The following is a 20,237-nucleotide window of genomic DNA, read 5'->3' as shown; positions in this document are numbered from 1 at the left end:
ACAACACATAGAGAGCTAAGGTTGCAAATGGATTCCAACTCAATCAACAATAAGCACCATTAAATTATCTTACTTTTCTGTTCAAGGTCTCAAAAAAATATAACAATACAAAAGAAACTTCCCTTTAGACAAAAAGAAAATGTAGAGAGAAGTTTTAAAATTCTGAGCAGAGCTACAACCAACTATCCTTCTCCAGATCGCACATTCTGAAATCAGGCTCAGACCCTGATAATCTTATGGTTCAAATGCCAATTCAACAGACTGTAACATCACATGGTTATTTTCCTTGAATGACCTGATGTGGAATCTCAAGAATGGTTGCATTTATCCAGCTTCATAACTCCTTTCCTGATTGAGCAATGTATAAACAGCAGAGCAACACTGCAACCAAATTAAAAAAATAGAGTGTGAAACATTACTTTTCCAAATACAGCTTAGAATACATCATCTTCTGCTCTCCATTCATATTCACCAGGGGACAATCTTCATCAGAAATCAAACCAAACAATACTTTTACTTTATTGAATCAGGCACAAAAATACATATACCAAAACATTAAAAACAATGGCAAAGTTTACACTGTAAACTGCCTATAGGGTTTAAAAACCAGGACTCTGAACAAAAATAAAGAAGTCAAAATAAATAACCATTCAAAAATCACACAGGCCAGATTTGGCACCAACAATCCAAGACTAAGAATTTAAGGTATCCTTATTTTAAGCCAGGCTTCTATTTAAATCTGTATTCCAGTTTTTATGATAGTGTGAATTTAGAAACTTTCTTTGAAAAATCTAACAATGATCCCAGATCAAAGATTTCAGGAATTGGAGCATCATTAATTGGGGCTTCCCAGGTGGCACGAGTGGTAAAGAACCTGCCTGCCAATGCAGGAGACATAAGAGACGTGGAATCAATCCCTGGGTTGGGAAGATCCTCTAGAGGAGGAAACAGCAACCCACTCCAGTATTCTTGCCTGGAGAATCCCATGGACAGAGGAGCCTGGCAGGCTACAGAACAAAGGTTCGCAGAGAGTCAGACACGACTGAGCAACTTAGGACACGCTCACAGCATCATTAATTATCTTGTTCATCTAGTACAACAAACCTTTGAACTGAAAGAACATTAGAAAAGGAAAGGGATATTCCTGACTAACTTCTTTGAACACGTCCAGAGAAGATGACTGTCTAGCAACAAAATCACCTGGTCAGTTCATAACCAAGCTGGTTATTGTTGTTGTTTAATCGCCAAGTCATGTCCAACTCTTTGTGACCCCATGAACTGTAGCCCACCAGGCTCCTCTGTCCACAGGATCTCCCAGGCAAGAATACTGGAGGTGGGTTGCTATTTTCTTCTCCAAACCAAGTCAGGGTGAAGGCCAATTTGATAATGTTAACTGCCATTCTATCATCTCTTCATTGGTCCTTACTGGAATGATCTAATTGATCTATTTTTTTTTAATCAGACTTTTCTTTCCAAAATGATTTAAAACCAGTTAAAACTCATTGTATTTTATGACAGAATATATAATATGTAATTTGTGATATGGCATAATAACAATAGAATAAATCAGGGGTCAGCAAACTATGGCCCTTGGGTCAAACATAGCCAACAAGCTATTTTTGTAAATAAAGTTTTATTAGAACACAGCCCTGCTCTCTCAGTTAGGTGCTGTCTGTAGTTGCTTTTGCACCTCAGGGGCACAGTCTGGCAGTTGCAACAGAGACTTTATGACCCACAAACTTTAAACTATTTGCTATCTGTCCTTTAATAGGCGAAGTTTGTCATCATTCTGAGTTTATTGTTAGACACAGTTATTTTAATAAATTTTATCCATTCAAAGTAAGATTAAAAAAAAACATATTCTTAATTGAGATGAATGCTGAAGGAAGAATGACTCAGTGTCATACATAATTTTTTTATTGTAATCAAATGCCCCCCCCCCAAATGACAGACTATATCATTTTATACTGGGTCTCATGAAGTTTGAAGGACTCCTTCTAAGGGAAGGAAAATGACTCTTACCCTCTAGCATTTGATAAAGAACAAGGTTTTGATAAACTACGATTCTGCTTTTGGCACCAAAATAGGTATAATGTAAAACAGTGTAGTTTTAAAGATCCTGTTGGTGGAGAAAACTGAACTCCAGTAAAATCACAGCTGCTCTGCGTAACATTACAAATGAGGACTGTTCTCCCAGGACAATTTTCTATCTGTGTAATTGGGGACATACACCATGGTCATTTTCAAATACACTGTGGTATTTAACAGGCACTATCAATTAGCATCTACTCCCTGAGCTCATAATAGACAATAGACAAGAGTATATAGGACAACAATAAGACAGGCCTCATATTAAGTGGCTGAATTCAACTTAAAACTTCTAGATTTCTAATCTGAAAAGTAAAAGTAGGGGGTAGGATACCGGGGAAATGGCTCCATGAATTAAATTCTCTACAGGTAATAATATAACATATTAATTGCCTACAGAAAAGGAAATAAATCTCAATTACTAAAAAGAAAAGGCCCTCATCACTCAGTTGTCATTCCTGGTTTGTAAAACACTTACCATGTCTGGGAATTAAAAAGCTCTTTTTAACAAATAGATGCTCTGATTTGTGAATATAATTAATGGCTTATCTATTTTACAAAAGACAATATTAAAAACATTATCAGCTTTTTTTTTTTTTTTTTAAGAAGTGAAGAAAACACTCTCAGAATTGTTCTTCAAAGGGAAAACATCCAATCTCATAGGCCATCTACAAATGTTAAACAATGTAGCCCTGCCATCTAGTGGCCATCACTGGGAACGCAGCTCAGGTTTCTTTGAACCCTGAATTTCTCCCATTAAGCACTTGCTTGGAAAATCCCATGGACGAAGGAGCCTGTTAGGCTGCAATCCATGGGGTCGCGAAGAGTCGGACACGACTGAGCGACTTCACTTTCACTTTTCACTTTCATGCATTGGAGAAGGAAATGGCAGCCCACTCCAGTGTTCTTGCCTGGAGAATCCCAGGGACGGGGGAGCCTGGTGGGCTGCAGTCTATGGGGTCGCACAGAGTCGGAAACGACTGAAGTGACTTAGCATAGCATAGAATTGGAAAAGACGGAGAAAGCAATGGCACCCCACTCCAGTACTCTTGCTTGGAAAATCCCATGGACGGAGGAGCCTGGTAGGCTGCAGTCCATGGGGTCGCTAAGAGTCAGACACGACTGAGCGACTTCACTTTCACTTTTCACTTTCATGTATTGGAGAAGGAAATGGCAACCCACTCCAGTGTTCTTGCCTGGAGAATCCCAGGGACGGGGGAGCCTGGTGAGCTGCCGTCTATGGGGTCGCACAGAGTCGGACACGACTGAAGCAGCAGCAGCATTGGAAAAGACTCTGATGCTGGGAGGGATTGGGGGCAGGAGGAGAAGGGGACGACAGAGGATGAGATGGCTGGATGGCATCACTGACTCGATGGACGTGAGTCTGAGCGAACTCCGGGAGTTGGTGATGGACAGGGAGGTCTGGCGTGCTGCAGTTCATGGGGTCACAGAGTTGGACACGACTAAGTTACTGAACTGAACTGAAGCATCCCCCCCAAAAAATCTTTTAAAGAAACACATACACTATAAATCTAAGAATATCAATATAAAGTAAATTATGTAACATTAGCATGATGGAAATTAATGGCAAAGAACTTTCATTCCGCTGAATTAAAGAAGTTGCTGCTAGAAACTGGAAGGAAAGGAAAGAGAAGTCGCTCAGTCATGTCCGACTCTGCGACCCCATGGACTGTAGCCTACCAGGCTCCTCCGTCCATGTGATTTTCCGGGCAAGAGTACTGGAGTGGGTTGCCATTGCCTTCTCCAGGGGATCTTCCCGACCCAGGTATGGAACCGGGGTCTCCCTCATTGCAGCAGACTCTTTACCCTCTAAGCCACCAGGGAAGCCCTCTAGTATCTGGGGTATACCATATTGGTTTAAAATATTTTTAATTAACATGCATACAGATTTGTGGACTATATTTACCCAGGCAATGTTCATAATTTCACAAATATCTGTACTTATTAGTAAAGCTGTAAAAAATTTGTAAGCAATGTCTTCCAAAGAAAAATATTATTTCAAATTTTTTCTGGGATATTAGAAATATAGATGTTTCCAATTCCCCAGGTTCCTGTCAAACCAGCTATTATCAAATAATTTACTTGCTGATTCCTAAATCTTCTCTCATACTAGAATTTCCATAAATGTTTTAAAAATATTTAGTTTTAAAAACATAAAATTCCATTCTCAGGAACCACTATCATTGGAACATCTTGAATAGTCATACCAACTATTTTTCAGTACAGGACATATACCAAACCTTCTGAAGTTAAGATTTTGTCAGTTTATTTTCTGTTTTCACCCAATATTCTGATTTACATATGCCTTTGTCAAAGGTATATTAAAAAATGAAACAAACATTTTTGATGCAGAGATACATAGTAAGTTATTACAAGAAGATACTAGGTTATGTATAGTATAAGAACATCAGACACAAGAAGTATTGCTTCATTAATTCTCAAAATGTGGAACTATGTATCTATTAATAAGGCTGATATTATCTTTGTTTTAATAAATTATTTACCTTAAGATTAATTTCCTATTTATCATTTATTAGTAATTCTACTTTTCCCTACTCTGACCATTGCTAAAATCCAATGGGCCCCATAAGATTAACCTGAATGTAAAAGAATTTGAAGATCCAGATGAAACAGATGAATTCCACCATCCCAAAGCCCATTTATATATTCCCAAAATAATATGTAAAAATGTGCAACATATTTTTACACACTATCACATATTTCACACAGACTGCAAGAGCTCTTGGGAACTGACTTAAAAATCGGGGATCTTGAGTTAACTATAGCATAGTCTTGAATTTGAAAAACTGTTATTGCTGGTAACAAGAAGTGTAACAGGGGCTTCCCTGGTGGTTCAGTGGATAACAATCTGTCTTGCAGTGCAGGGGGTACCAGTTCAATTCCTGGTCCAGGAAGTCCCCCGTGCTGCAGGGCAACTAAGCTCAGCTGCCACAACTACAGAAGCTGTGCTCTACAGCATGCGAGCTGCAACAAGGAAACCACTGCAGTGAGAAGCCCATGCACCGCAACTAGAGAGCAGCCCTCTCTGCAGCTAAAGAACGTCCACACACAGCAACACAGACCCAGGGCAGCCAGTAAATAAATACTTGAAAAAGCAGAGAAGCAATGAACACTACGATCTTGCATCTCAAAACTCCAACTATTCTATGTGCCATGCTGCTTTCCATAAGTAACAGTCTTTGAATCTAATTATACATTATACTATCTGAATGTGGTAGTTAATTCCTGTTTATTAAAGCTAAGTGTAAAAATCCAGTGTTGAATTTTTAAATTAACTATTACCGAAATTCAACCAAACTGGGGTAGTAAGCTCTAGATTCAAAGTCACTATCATATCACATTCTGATCTGAGGTTGGTATGTTATTCCCCAAACCACCAGTTTTAATTACCACTGGAGGCAGTGATATGAGAAAACATTGACAGGATTAGAAGGAAAAACTGTGACAAACTACTGCTACGTAAGGAAAACAAAAAGATGCTTGCTCCTTGGAAGAAAAGCTATGACAAACCTAGACAGCGTATTAAAATGCAGACACATCACTTTGCCAACAAAGGTCCATATAGTCAAAGCTACTGTTTTTCCAGGAGTCATGTACAGATGTGAGAATTGGACCATAAAGAAGGCTGAGCATTGAAGAATTGATGCTTTCTAATTGTGCTGCTGGAGAAGACTCCAAGAGTCCCTTGGATAGCAAGGAGATCAAACCAGTCAATCCTAAAGGAAACCAACCCTGAATATTCACTGGAAGGACTGATGCTGAAGTTGAAGCTCCAATACTTTGGCCACCTGAGGCAAAAAGCCGACTCATTGGAAAACACCCTGATGCTAGGAAAAATTGAGGACAGGAGGAGAAGAAGGTGACAGAGAATCAGACGGCTAGGTGGCGTCACTGCATCAATGGACTTGAATTTGAGCAAACTCTGGGAGATAGTGAAGGGCAGGGGAGCCTGGTGTGCTGCATGCAGTCCATGGGGTCGCAGAGTCGGACACGACTGAGCGACTGAACGACAACATATATGGAGTGCTGTGGAGTGTTAGTCGCTCAGTTGCGTCCGACTCTTTGTGACCCACAGACTATAGCCTACCAGGCTCCTCTGTCCATGGGATTCTCCAGACAAGAATAATGGAGTGGACTGCCATTTCCTTCAACAGAGAATCTTCCCGATAGGGGGATCAAACCCGGGTCTACTGAATTGCAGGCAGATTCTTTAACGTCTGAGCCAACAGGGAAGCCCATGTCCAAAATATGCTTACACTTACGTGTATATAGAGTCAACCACCTTGATTATAATTGGCTCCTCCACTTACGGGTTTGTTTACCAATAAACTAGATCATCTTCATGAGGAGAAGTATAGAAATGGATGGAGTATGATAAGAACCACAACATGCAATCATGCTGGGGTGTTTCTTCCATTAGATAAAAAGAGATCAATAATTTTTAAACTAGATTACACTTTAAATGGTGGGGAAAAGAGAGCAATTATATATTAAATAATAAGGTAATACCTAAAATGAACTAGTATATTCATGGCAAGTATTATTATACAAGGAGCTACTGTTAAATTGCACAGAGTCATACATATTAGAAGGATCAGGCACTCAATAAATACTTAATTGTAGAAAATAGATGAATTTATAATCAAAATGTATAAAAGAGACCTCCACTGACTTACCACCATGTTACCCCATCTATGTAAATACTTACATTTTCTAAGCCCAGGAGCACAAGGAGTGGAATTGTTGTCATGCCTCCTTGAATCCATTCCTCCAGAGAGACTGTTCCATCATGATCATAGTCAATTTCTTCCATCATTTCATGGAGGATCTAGAATAGAGAAGATGAGGAAAAATTTGAAAATGAATCAATAAAATAAGTTTCATATGATACAACCAAGTATTACAATGAATTGATTATAATAAACTCTGTGTGTGTGTGCATGTGTGTAAGTTGCTTCAGGAGTGTGTGTGTAAGTTGCTTTGCGACCCTATGGACTATATAGCTCTGCAGGCTCCCGTGTCCACGGGATTCTCCAGGAAACAATACTGGAGTGGGTAGTGATGAAACCCGGGTCTCCTGCCTTGCAGGCAGATTCTTTACCATCTGAGCCAGCAGGGAAGCCCAATAAACCGTGACTAGCAGCGAACTGCTTCCCAGGTGGTGCTACTCGTAAAGAACCCACCCGCCAATGCAGGAGACACGGGTTCAATCCTGGGTTGGGAAGATCCTGAAGAAAATGGCAACCCACTCCAGTATTCTTGCCTGGAAAATTCCAAGTACAGAGAAGCCTGGCAGGTTAAAAGTCCAGGGGGTTGCAAAGAGTTGGACATGACTCAGTATGCACACCCACATGTGCACGGGTACACGCGCACACACACACACACACACACACACACACAACAGCAGCTAACTGGGAAGTTGAGGTAACTATCTAGATAATTTGTTACAATGTTAATCCTGTCATTGAGAATAATAGTAGTTTTGCTATGATTTCTAGAACATGACTACTTATACTGACTAGCTTTTAGACATAATTGCTTAACTTTTTAATATTTTCTCACTGAATGGCAGAGCTTAAACAAAAAGGTACCTTTAATTTATGGATGAAAGTGATCTTTAATTGCTGTCTCTAGATTATTTTTTTATTCAAATATATGCCAGATAATGACTGAACAAATTAACTTCATGGCAAAGAGCTGAAATAATTCTTTGCTAAGTGGTATGGGGCAGGGGAATTAAGTCGCTTTTAATTGCCTATCAGAACTTAATAGAGCCAAGAAGTTAAACAATCAGACCATTTGGATTAGATTTCTTTTCTAAAGATGACTTGCATACAGTATCCCGAGGTGTTCTCCACAGTATGCAGAATACATTTACCTCTTGGCTGCATAGTGCTAATATGTGTTGTTAACTCCAAGGGTTGGTGTGAGAGTTAGATGTGCTAATATAGTCTAAGTATCCTTGAAGAGTATCTAGCATACATAGTAAGTTTAATATAGCTGTTGTTAGGGTTATATTATATGTTCAGTGGGTCAGTCATGTCCAACTTTGTGGCCTCATAGACTGTAGCCTACCAGGCTCTTCTGCCCATGAGACTCTCCAGGTAAGAATACTAGAGCATGTTTCCCTGTGTTTCTCCAGGGAATCTTCCCGATCCAGGGATCAAACCTACGTCTCTTGTGTCTCCTGCACTGGCAGGCAGAGCCTTTACCCTAGTGCCATCTGGGAAGCCCCAAGTTACATGAGCAGAAATTATATTACTGCTGCTGGAAAGGCGTAGTACCTCCTACCTAATGGCACCAAAGAGGAAAATGTGGAAGACTCCAGGGAAGGAAGTAACTCACCACCTTTATCTAATATGGAAGTTTTAATCCATTAAAAAAAAAAAAAAGAAAGAAACACAGAGCGCATTAGAAGAAAAATTTGAAAAGGTGCAATGAATGGAATACTTGATATGTTTGTTGATAGAAGGATCATTTGCCTCAACATCGCTGAACCTGGTTGATTGGTGTTTTTCCTCAAGAAGTATTTTAAAATCAGATAATTTTCCTTCTTAGAAACAAATGTATCTATAGGTACTGGAGAGTCTTCTTGGGAAAAAATGATGCTGTAATAGTTTCATTACTCTCAAAATGAAGGACAAGGGAATTCATTTAAAATTGGGCATAAGGTCTGATTAAAAGGCCCTGCCTCTTGAAGGCACTCTCATGAACCAACAGAAATGAACAAACGGGACGAGAACTAAAACACAGAGCATTTGTTTCAGAGAACTGATCCATTCATTTCGTACTTAGTAAATCTAATGGGAGAGCCTGGATTAGTTTTTAAGAACTCTGTTCAAGGACATCTCATCTCCCCTACTAACTGCCATCAACATCAAATGTATCCTTCTTGTTATTTATCATGCCAACTTAAGAGTCAAACAATGTATATAAAAGCACACACACACTTGAAACGGGGAGAGCTGCTGAATCATCAGGCAGGATGAGGCAGTTATTATGACAGCAGCTACAGACATAGGCAAGGCTTTTATCTTGACACTCCATACTGCCCACAGAAAGGACAGACTTATTAGTATATGCCACAAATGACTAATACTGCTATTTAGCTTATTAATCACATTTTCCAGTATGTATTTGTTCTAATTAGACCACACAGCCACCACTATCCCTTCCACAGAGCATCCAGATCCCCATTTTCTCAAACCCCACCACCACCAAATACTTTTCTTGTGATGTAGTGGTGCTTCCGTCTGCTTAGAAAGCTGACTAAAAAAATGGTTCTCTTCCCTTTATTACTCCAGTGAGCACAAGAGCCTTGATTAATAGATAAATTATATTCACAGGTATTAAGTATGATAGAGAAAGCTGTTTTACATAAACACAACCAACAAAGGCGGCAGAACTTACAAGAAGTCCTTTGATTTCAGTGCAAACAGTATCACAGTGAATCAAGAAATATTCTTCTAATTAAATATGTTACCATCCACTTTATTATTCCATATGCAAACTGAAATTTTGTTAATGATATCTGCCACTCATTATGTGTACAACATATGCATTTCCACTTTCAAAAAGGAAAAAGAAAAACCAGCTGAGTTAAAACTTGGAAAACCCTGATCCCAGTAAGAATGGTGCTGGCCCTGTACACAGCATTGCACTGATTTGGTTGCACTTTAACTGCACTAGTTTGCAATGCAAGGAAAATGTGATTTGAGCTCTCCTATCACATTATCATGCCATTACCATGGAGCTGACTGCATAAATGGGAATTTATGTGGTTAAATGGGCTCTTTGAATTCATATAAAATGTAAAACATTTAAATTAAATTGATTTGTATTTACTTAACTAATGTACAATTTGCTAAATTGAGTTGGTTTCAAGAGAAACTAAAATCAATAACATTCATTAACTCTCCCCCAAATATTACCTGTGACTGAAGTAAAAATTTCAAACCACTTTTGTTTTAATACACATTTGAGTAATATTGGTAACTTGGATATAAATCTATGGAAACAAGAGGTTTTTATGCTCTTATAGGCACTGTTCGATACTGTTTCTTTAAACAACATGATTAATGTTTCCTAGCTCCATCTTTCACTAGCTAGAGAGTGTGGGAGCAAGTCACTAATACCATCCCTGGTGGCTCAGATGATAAAGCATCTGCCTACAATGCCGGAGACCTGGGTTCAATCCCTGGGTCAGGAAGATCTCCTGGAGAAGGAAACGGTAACCCACTCCAGTATTCTTGCCTGGAAAATCCCATGAACCGAGAAGCCTGGTAGGCTACACGCCATGTGGTCTCCAAAGAGTTGGACACGACTGAGCAACTTCACTTTCACTAACATTTTGGAGTCTCCCTGCAATCCTGAGCATGTATCTGGAAGAAACTATGATTCAAAAAGATACATACACCCCAATATTTATTGCAGCACTTTTTACAACAGCCAAGACATGGAAGCAACCTAAATGTCCATTGAAGGAAAAGTGGATAAAATAAGACCTGTTACATAGACACAATGGATTGTTACTTAGCCACAAAAAATGATGTAATAATGTCATTTGCAGCAACAAGGATGGACCTAGATATTATCATGTAAAGCAAGTCAACCAGACAAAGACAAACACCATATGATGCCACTTACATGTGGAATCCAGAATATGATGCAAATGCACTTACCAACAAAACAGAAACAGACTCAGCCACAGGGAACAGACTTGTGCTTATAGGAAGGGGGTGGATGGGAAGGATGGACTGGGAGTTTGGGATTACCAAATAAAAACTATTATACACAGGATAGATAAACTACAAGGTCTTACTGGATAGCACAGGGAACTCTACTCAATCCTGTGATAAACCATAATGGAAAAGAATGTGTATATACTGAATCATTTTGCGGTACAGTAGAATGTAACACAACATTGTAAATCAACTACACTGCAATAAAATAAATTAAAACAGAAACCTTTGGGGTCTCAATTTCCTCATGTGTAAAATGAGTCAAACAGTAGTATCTACCTCTTAGGGTTGCGAGCCTTAAATAACACAGATGGAAAGATAACAGTGCCCCGTGCACAGACAACCATCATTATCATCTTCATAATCACCTTCTTCTTCTTTCAGATTGACTACTCCAGCTATTCCCAAATAAGGGAAAACATGCAGATCCTAAAATACGTATCTATTTGACTTTTTCATGGCATGGTATGACCTTGGTAGTGTCATCAACAGCTTGTTTACTTACACTTATTTAAGACCATCAATTCAGATTAATTTCCATGAGAAAGAAAAGCAAGATATCACTGCTAAGAACCTCAGAAAACCACATACATTACTTTATACTCAGAATCCACTTTGACTACTGATTATAAATAGTAACTTAAGAGTTATGAAAATATAAAATTAAATGCCAGTTACATACTAGGATGGCAAAAAAGATGAAAGAAGCAAGTGCCTTCTAGAAAGTAGCCAAGAGTTAAATCATCCCTATACCTACTGGATTCAGTTCAGTGACGTCCCATTCGAGGTACTCGGCCACGTGCATCATCTGACTGATGATATTTTCTAGTTCCTGGAGGAGGAGAGGAGAGGGAGAGAGACAGGATGAATACAAGGTCTTAGCAAGTTCTTCAACTTTGACTTACAGGAATTGATTTGTTCAGCGTGTAGCTCAAACACTAAAAGAGTGCAATGATTACTTTTATATAAAAAGTAAACATATGCATGCATGCTCAGTCATGTCCAACTCTTTGAGACCCCATGAACTACAGTCCTCCAGGCTCCTCTGTCCATGGGATTTCCCAGGCAAGAATACTAGAATGGGCTGCCATTCCTCCTCGAGGGTATCTTCCCGACCCAGGAAGCTAACCAGCATCTCCTGTGTCTCCTGCATGGGCAGCAGGATTCTTTACCACTGTGCCAACTGTGAAGTCAACTATACTAAATATCTGCTCCTTCTGGACTTTGTCTAGAAAGCTTCACCAGGAGAGGGCACAATTATACAAAGAAAGATTTCCTTCCAGCAGAAGATTTTTAGGAAAAGTTTTGTTTGGAAAGCAGTATCTGATGAAAGTAGGAGCATGCATAATTTCACAAGCTTATCATTTTTTTTATTTGTTCTTTAACTGAAGGTTAATTGCTTTACAGAATTTTGTTGTTTTCTGTCAAACTTCGATAAGAATCAGCCACAGGTACACACACCCTTGTTCCCTCTGTTCCAAACTTCCCTCCAAGTATCCTTACTCCACAGCTTGAAAACAGGTGTGGAAGGGTGGGAGGAAGCGTTTGAGGGTAACTCTGAGGTTTATTTTTATTCTGATATAATGAGAATGTATATTGACTATTTTAGCCATTTATTGGTATAATTTGCTCTGCTAGAGGTGTGTTCAGGTCAAGGTTTGGAGGCTAAGGCATGTAGAATTTATTTTATGAGGAGACAGAATTTTAGGTTGAATTTTCACATTCTTTTGCTCAATAACAACTTTGTGAAGAACTGATGGTTAATATAGATGCCTTGGCTAAATAACTTAAAATATATTTTCATACCGATTTATTTAATGTTTTAATTCTTCTGTATCTTTAGAACAGACTAAATGTAGTTTGTGAATGTTAATAACTTAAAGTCAGTAAGTGATATAATTAGAAGTAGTGTTTTATAGTATGATAATTTAAAGTATAAGAAGTATAAAAGAAGAAAGCTGAAAAGCATATTAATAAAATATACTCAAATCTCTAATCTAATATATATGGTTAATAAAAATGAAGAAGAAAATATGGTTAAAGAGGTTCTCTTGATAGAAGGATTTGTGCATCCCTCTGAGAAACTGAAAAATATAACTCTAATCATAAAAGTATTATTTTTATAACATAGGCTGTTTCAGAAACAACGCAAATACAAATGTGTTTATTTACTACAGATAAGAAAAAATTTCAAACACATTTGACCAGGATCAAGTGTAGTATCAGGACTTTGCTGTAGCTCAGATGGTAAAGAATCTGCCTGCAACACAGGGGACCCAGGTTCGATCCCTGGGTTGGGAAGATCCTCTGGAGAAGGGAATGGTAACCCACTCCAGTATTCTTGCCTGGAGAAACCATGGACAGCGGAGCCTGGCAGGCTACAGTCGGTGGGGTGGCAAAGAATGAGACATGACTGAGCAATTAACATTACTATTTTGGAATTAGAGGCTAGAATTTATGTATGTGTGTGAATCCATGGGGTCGTAGAGTCGGACACGACTGAGCAACTTCTGTGTGTGTGTGTGTGTGTGTGTGTGTGTGTGTAACTAATCTTCCAGGTACTTTATCTTGGCATATATACACCTTCCTACTTCTGACAATCCCCTCATTGGGCTTCCCTGGTGGCTCAGTGGTTAAGAATCCGCCTGCCAATGAAAGAGATGCAGGAGACGCAGGTTCCATTCCTGGGTCAGGAAGATCCCCTGGAAAAGGGAATGACAACCCACTCCAGTATTCTTGCTTGGGAAATCCCATGCTCAGAGGAGCCTGGTGGGCTACACTCTTTGAGGTTGCAAAAGAAGTGTGCACGATTTAGTGACTAAACAACAATGATTTGGGACCACTGAAGTCTCTGGATATGTTTTGAGAAATTGAAACTATTTTGGGTGTGCTATTGTATGGGCATGTGATATCAGATAAGTCATTTAACCCCTCAAAGATTCAGTAAAAATGGATATGCTAATAGTACCTAGTTAATAGAGTTGCTACAAAGATTAAATACATTATATAAAATACATTGATCTTATCTGAGACAAGTAATCAATAACATTAACTAGTATTATTAGACATACTGGTCATTTCTCAAAGTATTAATTTTATTCTGCTGTATTTCCAATATATGAACAGCTAAGCCTTTAAATTTCTAAGAAAATGACATTGGAATTGCAGTTCCAACCTGGTGGTGAAGAAAATCTCCTGGGGCAGAAAATTGTGTGGCCAAAAACCATAGAGCTTTATTTACAAAAAAAGACTAATTCAGTCATAAGCAAACATTTATCCTCAGCTTGTTGTATAATATTCAGAATATAATTATAAATATTGTTAGTAATTTACTATATGTTAACCAAAAAATGTCCAGAGACCAAAAGAAGCATTTGACTGGATTTTCAAATTAGTTGCCAACCCATGGCTAAAAGTCTAGTAAAGACACATTCTTTAATTAAAAAGAAAATTATTTAAATAAATTAATTTTTTAAAATAAAGTAATAGAACTATTAAAAAAGAAAAAAGAAAACAAATCTGATTTTAAAATAAATTTACATTGGTATAATCAGAAGTGTTACAATAAGCATATTGACATATATAGAAGAAATCTAAATGACTAGCCATGAAATGCCCCCAGAAAATGAGCGAATGTATCATGCAGCTTAATATTCCTAAGTGGAAAACTGAACACTACTAGGCACTAAAGATAACAGTATTTGAAAAATTAGAAATACCCTAGCATAAGAAATCCCACAATCACAGCATCAACTCAGATTTCTAAATGAGCAATTGTATATTTTTATCTCTCTGTGGAGAAGCTAATGTACCATTATCCTACTCAGTGTTACATTAATGTATGTCCAACTTCATTGCTCTGCTTGTAAAAATCTGTTTGAGTTCTGCCATTGGGAAGTACATCAGATGATGAGAAAAACTCGTTGTCAGAAGTGTTTATGTTAATCAGTATTCAGTATATTGAAACATTTGTTTTTATAGGTACCTATGTACTTCAAAATTTCCATAATCTGACACTTATTCTTTCAGTAATATTCTTATATTTTCTTCATACAATAGGACATGATATAATATACAAAATGTTAGGCAGAAAATATATCTGAAATACATATATACATTCATCTGTTAAACAGATATATTTATAAGGTTCTGATTTGAGAACTAAGAAGCTAACTACTCCTTGAAAGCTGTGAATGATATGCCTATATTATGAATAAAATAAATATTTATTGCTTTCTATGAGATTATATTTTCTTCTATTTCTTTTTATAACTAAAACTATAGATAGAGTGTAAAATGGGATAAGGTGTTTTTCAAAGGGAAGTTTACCAAAGCAATTTTAAAGATAATGGCCTATTTTATCAACATATGAGACTAAGCACCCCACTCCAGTACTCTTGCCTGGAAAATCCCATGGATGGAGGGGCCTGGTGGGCTGCAGTCCATGGGGTCACTAGGAGTCAGACACGACTGAGCGACTTCATTTTCACTTTTCACTTTCATGCATTGGAGAAGGAAATGGCAACCCACTCCAGTGTTCTTGCCTGGAGAATCCCAGGGACGGGGGAGCCTGGTGGGCTGCCGTCTATGGGGTCCCAAAGAGTCGGACACGACTGAAGTGACTTAGCAGCAGCATGAGACTAAGAGTACTTTTAAAATGTGTGTGGGTGCTATGCATTGTCATGTCTAACTCTCTGCGACCCCGTGGACTGTAGCCCGCCAGGCTCCTATGTTCATGGGGTTCTCCAGGCAAGAATACTGGAGTGGGTTGTCATGCTTTCCTCCGGGGATCTTCCCCACCCAGGGATCAAACCTGTGTCTCCTTCTTTGGCAGAAAGATTCATTACCACTGCACCACCTGAGAAGCCTCTTTAAAAAGTGGGAAAATAATAAAATGACTGAATTGACTTTATAACTCTTTTAAATTCTACCTGTGTTCTTGACATTTTCCTAAGTGTCAAATCTCATTGATATATATAGAGATATCTTTTTAAAGCATTGCCCTCATCTTTCTCTTACACTTTATTCAGACAGGGCTGGGGTCTTTTTTATCTTTCTTTGTATAAAAAGTCACTTTTCTGTAGTAAACTTATTTAATAGAACAACTATAATCCTAATAGTTTCCTCTGATCACTTGCTTTCAAAAAGTCAGATGATAAAAATGTTGTATCAGTGCATGGAAATTATATTGTGTCTTCTGTGGTAATAGCTATAAATTTATTCATTGCACTTTTCAGAACAAACTACTCTTAAATTTTCACAGAAAATTTGAAGAAAAAAATTACCGAGCTGTCCAGGAAGCCATTTCCATCTGTGTCATAGAGGCGAAACATAACTAGAAATAAAAGAGGTGTTGAAAAGAAGATTAGAGGTGAGTAAGATCAATGCTGGAATAAGGCATACTCTTGAAAATTTATTTTCTGTCAGAAATAAATACTACTAAATCCCTCCCCACCTTCAAGTAACTAATTTATGGGATCATTTAAGCTTTCAACGTGAATTAATTATTAATCATTAATAAAAGTACTGGATATCAGATATAAGTTCTACTGATTTTTGTTATTTAGCTAGAAATCATGACAAACTGCTATTGTTTGCTCAATTTTTTTTACAAGATCATTAAATGGAAATTCAAAAATAACAGAAGAGAAGGAGTTTAGACATTCAGAGTCTGGATATTAAAGAACAGTGTGGATAAGAAGAAATAACTGATTTAGAGGTTTGGAGATCAATTATAATCTGAAAACTGCCATCCACCGTTATGTGAGCTCAAACACTGCTTTCTTATCTATACTATGAGAATCCTCACCATGTCCTAAGACACATATTTGTTGTAAAAGTTAAGCAAGATGACACACACAAACATGTATCAAAAGCTATAGGTCATGGCACACAGATAAGCCATTGATCTGACTGATCATTAGACAGCATGTGAAAGGAAAACTTAGTGTAAAATAAGGGAATTTTTCTGATAGAAGATGCAGAAACAAAACTATGTTATTGTCATGGGTATAATGATATATTTGTTTAAATCTGAGGGTTAGTTTCATGGGGTAACCAATTTTTGAACTAATCAAACATGAAAATGATGCTGTTAGCTCCACCGCAGAGAGCTCAGGAAAGCAGCATGGCAGAGGTCCATGGCTGGCCTAAGGACCCCTTGAAGAGCTCACACACCATGAGGAGACTACAGAAAAGGCTGCAGGTGCTGGGCTGAGATAAACAGAGAAGAATGCCACAGCTGTAAAAATAGAGGAATGGAAATGAGGGTTGTGTTGGGTTTGTATAATTTCCTGAAGAGTCTTGATGTCTGAGGCTTATAACATGAACTAAAGACAGTGACAACTAGGAGACATAGTTATGAAATGACTTTAATCTGTAACTCATTATTTTTCATGTTTAAAAATGAGTATTATATTTAAAAAATTCTAAGATATTTATAAGATGCAAAACTAGCCTGCTGTTGTTCAGTTGTTAAATCATGTCCGACTCTTTGTGACAGCAGGAACTACAAGACTTTAGACTTACCTGTCCTTCACTATCTGCTGGAGTTTACTCAAACTCATGTCCATTGAGTCAGTGATGAAAACTAGCCTGCATATCATTAAAAGGAAAAAAAAAATGCTACCAACCTAGCTATGATGTCCTATTTATTATAAAATGGAAACAGACTTTAAAGATGTTGAAAAGTAAGGGGAAAATGTATACCTATTGAATTAAAGGATACAATGTTAGGGCTTGCTTAATGACATAAATATCTTGCAAACCATGATAATTGTTCTTATGTACTAAATAATAAAATTCAGGAAGAAAAAAAGAACTTATCACAACAAAGATACCATGCATTTCAAGATTTTCTAGTATACTACAAAGCTACAGTCATCCAGATAGTATGGTACTGACACAAAGACAGAAATAGAGATCAATGGAACAAAACAGAAAGCCCAGAGATAAATCCATGCACCTATGGACACCTTATCTTTGACAAAGGAGGCAAGAATATACAATGGAGAAAAGACAATCTCTTTAACAAGTGCTGCTGGGAAAACTGGTCAACCACTTGTAAAGAATGAAACTAGAACATTTTCTAACACCATACACAAAAATAAACTCAAAATGGATTAAAGATCTAAATGTAAGACCAGAAACTGTCATATTCCTAGAGGAAAACATAGGCGAAACACACTCTGATGTAAATCATAGCAGGATCCTTTATTGACCCACCTCCCAGAGTAATGGAAATAAAAACAAAAATAAACAAATGGGACCTAATTAAGCTTTTGCACAATGAAGGAAACTATAAGCAAAGTGAAAAGACAGCCTTCAGAATGGGAGAAAATAATAGTAAATGAAGCAACTGACAAAGAATTAATCTCAAAAATATACAAGCAACTCCTGTAGCTCAATTCCAGAAAAATAAATGACCCAATCAAAAAATGGGCCAAAGAACTAAACAGACATTTCTCCAAAGAAGACATACAGGTGGTTAACAAACATATGAAAAGATGCTCAACATCACTGTCAGAGAAATACAAATCAAAACCACAATGCCATTAAAAAGAATACATTTGAATCAGTTCTAATGAGGTGGATGAAACTGGAGCCTATTATACAGAGTGAAGTAAGCCAGAAGGAAAAACACCAATACAGTATACTAACGCATATATATGGAATTTAGAAAGATGGTAACGATAACCCTGTATACGAGACAGCAAAAGAGACACTGACGTATAGAACAGTCTTATGGACTTTGTGGGAGAGGGAGAGGGTGGGAAGATTTGGGAGAATGGCATTGAAACATGTAAAATATCATGTATGAAACGAGATGCCAGTCCAGGTTCAATGCACGATACTGGATGCTTGGGGCTAGTGCACTGGGACGACCCAGAGGGATGGTATGGGGAGGGAGGAGGGAGGAGGGTTCAGGATGGGGAACACATGTATACCTGTGGTGGATTCATTTTGATATTTGGCAAAACTAATACAATTATGTAAAGTTTAAAAATAAAATAAAATTAATTAAAAAAAATAGAAAAAAGAAAAACCACAATGAGGTACTATCTCACCCCAGTCAGAATGGCTGCGATCCAAAAGTCTACAAGCAATAAATGCTGGAGAGGGTGTGGAGAAAAGGGAATCCTCTTACACTGTTGGTGGGATTGCAAACTAGTACAGCCCCTATGGAGAACAGTGTGGAGATTCCTTAAAAAACTGGAAATAGAACTGCCTTATGACCCAGCAATCCCACTGCTGGGTATACACACCGAGGAAACCAGAATTGAAAGAGATACCCATACCCCAATGTTCATCGCAGCACTGTTTATAATAGCCAGGACATGGAAGCAATCTGGATGTCCATCGGCAGACAAATGGATAAGAAAGCTGTGGTACATATACACAATGGAATATTACTCAGCTATTAAAAGAGTGTATTTGAATCAGTTCTAATGAGTTGGATGAAACTGGAGCCTATTATACAGAGTGAAGTAAGTCAGAAAGAAAAACACCAGTACAGTATGAACGTGAAAGTGAAGTCGCTCAGTCGTGTCCAACGCTTTTTGACCCCGTGGGCTATAGCCTACCAGGCTCCTCTGTCCATGGGATTTTCCAGGCAATAGTACTGGAGTGGGGTGCCATTTCCTTCTCCAGGTGATCTTCCCAACCCAGGGATTGAACCTGGGTCTCCCGCATTGTAGACAGATGCTTTACCATCTGAGCCACCAGGAAGTCCCTAGTACAGTATATTAATGCATATATATGGAATCTAGAAAGATGGTAACAATGACCCTATATGCAAGACAGCAATAGAGACACAGATGTAAAGAACAAACTTTTGGACTCTGTGGGAGAAGGCGAGGGTGGGATGATTTGAGAGAATAGCATTGAAACATGTATATTATATGTGAAATATATATATTATATGTGAGCCAGTCCAGGTTTGATGCATGAGACAGGGTGCTCAGGGCTGGTGCACTGGGATGACCCTGAGGGATGGGATGGGGAAGGAGGTGGGAGGGGGGTTCAGAATGGGGAACACATGTACACCCATGGCTGATTCATGTGAATGTATGGCAAAACCCACCACAATATTGTAAAGTAATTAGCCTCCAATTAAAATAAATTTTATAAAAAACAAACAAAACAAAAAAGATTTTCTAGTATAGCATAAAATGATAAAAATATCTTTTTAAGTGGCAAGAATTCTTGCACCACTCAAAGAAGGGGTTAAATGCCAGGAACAAGGCAAGGACTTCCCAAAAGCCTAACTATATTTTAGAATGAGGGACAGTTGTGACTCTGTTAATCTTTATTGGCATAAGGATTAATTAATGCCAAACAATTTCATACTGCTCTGCTAGGTGGAAA

The 20,237-nt window shown here is 38.0% G+C and overlaps 1 protein-coding gene across 9 annotated transcripts in view; it reads right to left on the bottom strand.

Moving 5' to 3' along the window:
• The window catches only part of DGKB (diacylglycerol kinase beta), a 1,123,143-nt gene that overhangs the window by 602,789 nt on the left and 500,117 nt on the right, over positions 1–20,237 (bottom strand). For all 9 annotated transcript variants that reach the window (XM_086397581.1, XM_086397582.1, XM_086397586.1 and 6 more), the window contains 3 exons: positions 16,157–16,206; positions 11,629–11,703; positions 6,839–6,958 (listed from right to left, as the gene is read on the bottom strand). In XM_086397581.1, coding sequence (XP_086253707.1) covers positions 6,839–6,958; positions 11,629–11,703; positions 16,157–16,206 — 245 coding nt within the window. The remainder of the gene's footprint in view (positions 1–6,838; positions 6,959–11,628; positions 11,704–16,156; positions 16,207–20,237) is intronic.

The sequence above is a fragment of the Bos grunniens genome, chromosome 4, assembly GCF_055505025.1.
Source record: "Bos grunniens cultivar Pamir isolate PY7600 chromosome 4, Bosgru_T2T1.0, whole genome shotgun sequence".
Taxonomy (NCBI): Eukaryota; Metazoa; Chordata; class Mammalia; order Artiodactyla; family Bovidae; genus Bos; species Bos grunniens.
The sequence above is the reverse complement of the archived record's forward strand: the minus strand, read 5'-3'. Positions and strand labels throughout refer to the sequence as shown.